At 45.2% G+C, this 6,000-nt stretch overlaps 1 protein-coding gene across 1 annotated transcript in view; it reads left to right on the top strand.

The window, feature by feature from the left end:
* The first annotated feature begins 232 nt into the window (after window positions 1–232).
* Window positions 233–6,000, top strand: part of IMPDH2 (inosine monophosphate dehydrogenase 2) — a 336,137-nt gene continuing 330,369 nt past the window's right edge. Inside the window, exon 1 of the mRNA XM_078661802.1 lies at window positions 233–647. Within this exon, the coding sequence (XP_078517928.1) occupies window positions 550–647 (98 nt within the window). The 5' untranslated portion in view covers window positions 233–549. The remainder of the gene's footprint in view (window positions 648–6,000) is intronic.

Genomic DNA, 6,000 nt, shown 5'->3' with positions numbered 1-6,000 from the left:
GACCACGGGTTGAGCTGGGAATGTCTGTGTCATGTTACCAGCACGAGTCAGGCTGAGGCACAGTTGTTCATTTCATGGCAGTGAGCCTTGCCTCCGTCGCCTCCAGCTCCTTTTCGGTTATGGTGAAACTATTTACTGCCAGTCACATGACTATCAAGAGAGGCAAGTTTTCTTCATCTTCTTTGCCCTCCCCCTTCGTTGCTAAACAACCCTCCCGGCGCGGGTACGCACCGCCCAGCGTGATGACATCAGGGAGGCACGCACGGAAAGCTTTATAAATACCGGCGACGCGGGAGCCTTTGGCCTCTAAACGCGGGGCAGCACGTGGCTTTGTGTGTACATCCTCGCGCACCTGCCGCTCGCGCTCTGACAGTTGGGCGTGCGTCGCAAGAAGTCCGTTTGCGTCAGGCGCCGTGCGCGTGCGGAGGGGTCGCCTGACAGGTTCCAGGCAGGGGCGCGCGCGCGCCGCCGGTCCTTTTCCCTCAGCACCCTCCACACACACACACACGCACCTCCCCGCACCCCCTGTCCTCCTCACCCACCCCGGCCATGGCGGACTACCTCATCAGTGGGGGCACCTGCTACGTGCCCGACGACGGCCTGAGCGCCCAGCAGCTCTTCAACGGCGGGGACGGCCTGACCTACAAGTGAGTGAGGGAGCGGCGTGGGGTGGGCTCCTGGGGGCAAATGGGGGGCGGGGGAGCACCTGAGGTATTCGTACTTCACCTGAGTGGTCGGTGTTTTATGCCAAGGCCAGGAGAAGAGCTGCAAAATGGCAAAAATCCGTTATTATATCCAATCTTAAATGAAACCTCACCTGTAAACCGGTGTAAGAGTGCCTTGAATGTTCTTTAATGCGTTGTTGGCGCAGCTAGAGGTAGAATGTGTTAAAAAATAATTTGGATAACTTTACATAAACTTTTTAAACTGCTAGCTCTTGGGCTTTCTAGAGTTGCAAAACATGCACTTTGGGGCAGATTTACAAGCCTCTTGCGACACTCTTGCGCTGCTGTTGCATCACTTTTGTGAAGAGGTGGTGTAAAAAATGTGCCTAATTTATTAAGTGACACATCTAGGGAGATGCGTCACGATGTAAAGTCCTGTGTCACATTATACCTGCCTCAGGTATAATAAATGCAGTGTGATTTTAGTGCGTTGCTTCTAGGACTACACAGCCACTGTGTCAAAACCTTGTGCCTGCTTGAAGCAGGCATAAAGAGTATAGTGTGTATAGGCCTCAAAATGCATGGCTGGCGTTGCGCCGTGCTTGCGGCACGACCCCAGATATGCGTGACTTTTGCACCAACAGATGCGTCAGAATTTCATGTGGCACGGGTTTCTCAGGGTGGCGCAGGGAAAGTGACGCATCTCTACAGATGCGTCACTTTCTTGTAAATCTGCTCTTTAGTGTTTTCTGTGGGAAAGCGAACATGGTTGGTAAGTGGGCAGGCGTTTGAGGGAGAAGCTGGTTTACAAGTGAGCTAGGAGTGCCCCACGAGGGTGTCAGTGGTGGGGTGAAGGGGTGTCCCACATGCTACTGCCACAAGTGGCCCTGAGACCTCCAGGTGAGTTGGGAGCTTCCAACAAGTGAGTTCCTAGAGGTGTACACATCAGGGTCTAAAATACAAGGGACCTTAGAAGTGAGCAGGGAGGGTAGCCCTAGCTGAGTTTGGGCGATCTCATGCAGGCTTTAGTGGGGATGTTGCCTAACAAGTTCAGGGCTTTCCTCCCACCGGCATTTACCAGTGGGCTGGAGACCTAAGACTGGGGTTGAAGTGCCAGGGATGCTCCTGTTGCCCCTGTTCCCTGGCTCCCCAAGGTTAATTGGAGCAGGCCCAGGGAGGCTTCAAGAGAAAGAGAATAATGAGGAGAGGCTGGAGAGAAAGCAATCTGAGAGGGAGAAAAGAGTGAGAGTGGAGAGAAAGAGACTACACAACAGGACGAGTGGGGCTGATTGGAGCATTTTTGCCAGGGACACTTGTGGTTCCATACAGTCCAGCCCTGAATAAGTAATGGACCTGCCTGAAATCAACTAACCAGTTAGTCTTCTCTCTTGAAAATGTGAGGATCTAAGGTAATGTGTAGACTATCACCGTCGGGCAGGCGAGATGACATTTAGATTAATTTCCTGCTCTTGAATCAACCATTCTGGGGGGCATTGGTGCTACAAATTAGGGTGCAGGAGATGCTGGAAGCCCCCCCCCCCCACTTAGAGTTGCAAGATTTTTTTGTGTTTCAAAAGAAACACTGTTAAATACACCTTGCTTTAGTGAGGTTATGTTATGTCACCATCCCCACTCCAAAAATTGCTCCAGCACCACTGAGATGGGGTTGTTCCTACAATATACTGAAGGTGCAAACTGCTGCATGATCTCCCATGCGTGGATCCAGCCTCATAAGAAGTACAGCATCTTCGAGGTGGTTAAACCACTCGAAAAGTGTCATCTCGAAGTTTGATTTTAGGTTCGGTTCAGCTGAAGAGACCACCAATTACACTATATGCTACACCTGGCATCAGTCTAATGTCATATACTTGCCTTTTTTGATAGCGGAGTTGGATGGCATTTGGCTTCCAGACAAACATTTTTGTTGATTTAATGCAGCAACGTAGAGTTCAGTTTGGATTTAACAAAGACTTATGAATTATTTGCTTGCTTAATCTGTGTAGTGAGTGGTACAAGCGGAGTAGCTAAACAAATGTCAAATCGCTTTAAAGCACAACACCCCAATAAACCGGCTGCGGACGAGTGCTATTGGAAATCCTGCTTTCGCATCCTAGAAGAAAAACGAGTCCTCAAAATCATATGCATAGATGTAAAGTACATTAGTTGAAGGAGCGCTATTCAAAATAAAACCTCACATATCAAACCAACAACAGTTTTTGGAGTTTGCTTTCATTTTTTGAAATGTGAGCAAGAAGCCTTAAGCGGGATTGGTTTTCTCACTAATTAAATTAATTCAGATTCAAGTCAGTAGCACCATTTGCTGATTTCCCCATCTACCTTTTATTCAACAATGGATTAATTGGCGGAGCTGGTGATGCTTCTAGCATATCATAGATGTTAATGTCTCAAATTAATGTAGCCCTCTGTGGTACCCGTGGTTTGTAGTACCTGGTCTTGCTACAGAGCCCTTCTTACAAAAAGTTTGGATAGCATTTGAAATTCCTAGGGCCTCATTTAGAGTTCGGCTGGTGTCTCTTCTTTTGCTATTCTGGCAAGTTTAGGCCTCTGGCACATTGGATGCTGGGGAAGTTGACTACATTGCATTCATGGATGTGAGACCTGTAACTTTAGGTAGAGTGTTCTCTGTTGCCCATGACGAGTGAAGACGTTTCAGCCACCAGTGCGGACACAGACATTGCACTCCGATGCGCTGTCAGTTCCCAAATACCTGGTCTCACTAATACTCTGAGTGTTAGAGGCAAGTTAGAGTCCGCCCCTCCAACCTATCTATGGTTTTCTTTCATTGAGTTACTACACTTCTAGATCAGACTAGACAGCTGATAATCAATCATTTCAGGCTAATGGAGTTTGGAGGCTTGACAGGCCCGTTGGTTAAGCCACTTGGCTCAGGATGTCTCATGACCTGCAAAGGCAAGCGATTCATATTTGGTTGACATTGCAAGGCCCAAGACTTAAATGATTAGCAATCTTGGTTTTTTTTGTTTGGTTTTTGCTGAAAATCGTAGACTTACCACAGTTTGATTTTCTATGTGGTTTGTTTTGCTTGCCTGGGTTGATCCTTGAAATATTTTACTCCTACTAAATTGATAGTTTTTTCACTCGCCTGTCTTATTAGCTTTGGTGTGCTGGCACTTTTCCATTTCTCAGAGGCAAGCGTTACAACACGAGTCATGTGGACATGCTGTTAAGCGAAGCTTAGCTTGTGGTCCTGATCGGTTTGTCTACCTTCCAGAAGTACATATTAATGCAAGAATGACACTGTTCTGAGTTATGCAACCTAATACTCAACAGAAAATTGAAAGCTTTGTGTTTTCATTCTAGTAGCATGAATCTAAGCAACCCAGTAATTCTTCTGCTACTTCCTTCTTGAGCACTTTTTTTCAAAGCCTAATGTGTGAACTGCTCTAATTAATCCTCATTATTGCCGAATTAAGCAGTGTAGTGAGCCATATGATGGTCAGAAATACATGGACTATAGCCGGAAATCATGCATGTCCAATTTCTGGCTGCATCCCATGACTTTCTTGTGCACATCTAGGGGTGTTGAATTTTATGAAATATCTGCTTGTCCATGGGTCACGATGCTTCATAAATCCACTTGTCCATTGATTGGAAATTGACTCTCGACAAAAGGCATAAAACGTGGGGAAAAGGGGCGGTGGGGAAAGTGAGTGAGCTTGCAAACGCTCATCCGATTTTGCGCAAGAAAATATGCATATTTGCTCATGTGAAAATGCAATTCACAAATTTTGTAAGAGTTTGCCTTCCAGGTTTACTTCTGTAAATTCTTGTGAAAATAGTAAAGTTGCACTGACGCAAGGACTAATACCATGGGTGCTCTTTTGTTACTCTCTTTAATAAACAGGCCTCTAATTACTTATCCAAGACCCTTTGTTTAAATTTATATTTATAAATACATCAATATTTAATTATTCAGTGATGGCATTCTGCTCTTTCACAACAAGCACGTCAGCTCACAAAGTAGTTTCCTTCTTTGCCAGGGGCTACTATGGCGTTGTGCATTTTAAGACTTAAAACCTCCTTGGTTTTAGCCAACTTTTTATGATACATTGGGGGAAAGCCCAGCAGCTCCTACAATATCATTTTGCAAAAACTGTTGAAACAAAATACACATTCATAAGCCAAAAGGATGGGAATCTGCGCAAGACCCATTGTCTTTGACAATGTTTGTTTTCATGTTTCCGATAATCTTGCTGAAACTGGGTTTATGCTAATTTTCAATTTTTTTAAGTACTTACATGTATCAAACACATTTTACTAAATGATGCCACAAAGAAATGTACCTAAAAATGCAGTTTAGCTAAATGCTTTTCTTGTAGTTGCTATGTGTGTACATTTTATTTTGCGCTCGAAGAAGCCTCTATTGCTTTGATGCTTCTGCTTGTATTCACATCTAATCGGAGAGCTTTCTGGGAGCTGGGTTGGGCCTTGTCCAAAAGACAAAATAAACATGAATACTTGCAGTCCTTGACCCCAAACAATGCCCTTGGTGTCATGCGATAGGAGTTCCACTGTTTGCATCACTGTTGCTTGTCCTTGGAACCAGTTTTCCTGCCTTGTTACCACATTATCGTCTCCTTTGGGAGTTCAAGATGTGTTTTACCACGGCCACACTGCAATAGTCGTCCGTTTAGACACTAAAGAGGCTGTCCCTTAATATATGGCACTTCCGTAGTAGGTCCGTCCATGGCCTGCCCTTTTAATACAGTTTCCTTGTCTTCTACTACAATACCCCCTTCACTGTGCGGTCTCTTTTAGACCTCACGTTCCACGCTCTGTGTCCATGGCCGAATAGGATTCCATTAAGGAACAAAGATGCCACAACGCGGTGCTTCTATATTCAGTTCATAGGTGTCTTACTAATGTCGAAGCAAATATTAGTGCCAAGCCTACTTTTTGCCAAGATCAACCAATCAATCTTGCGCTTGTGTGCAGCAGTAGGCTTCTCGTCTTGTTTAAAAATAAAACTTCTAGCATATAAAGTCTTTTGACGCATCTCTCATACCCATTAGAGTGCACACTTTATTTTCAACTTTGTATGATGGGGGCCAAATCAAAGAGTGAACTTTTTTCAGCTGTACATGGTTCTAAATGAACCTTTTTACCTCCGTTAAAAATATTGTACAGATGTTTTCATGTCCTCTCAAAGGTCATCGCTTCGGATTGATGCAGCAGGCTGCGTCACTGCCCATAAAGGTTATACTATTTATTCTCGAGTGGCGGTCTGCTTTGTGACTTTAGAACTGCATGCGTCAGGAAGGGGGCAAGGTTCCTTTGGTGTTTTCCCTTTGCT

The sequence above is a fragment of the Lissotriton helveticus genome, chromosome 9 (assembly GCF_964261635.1).
Source record: "Lissotriton helveticus chromosome 9, aLisHel1.1, whole genome shotgun sequence".
Lineage (NCBI taxonomy): Eukaryota > Metazoa > Chordata > Amphibia > Caudata > Salamandridae > Lissotriton > Lissotriton helveticus.
Note: the sequence above shows the minus strand (reverse complement) of the source record. Positions and strands in the feature narration are given on the sequence as shown.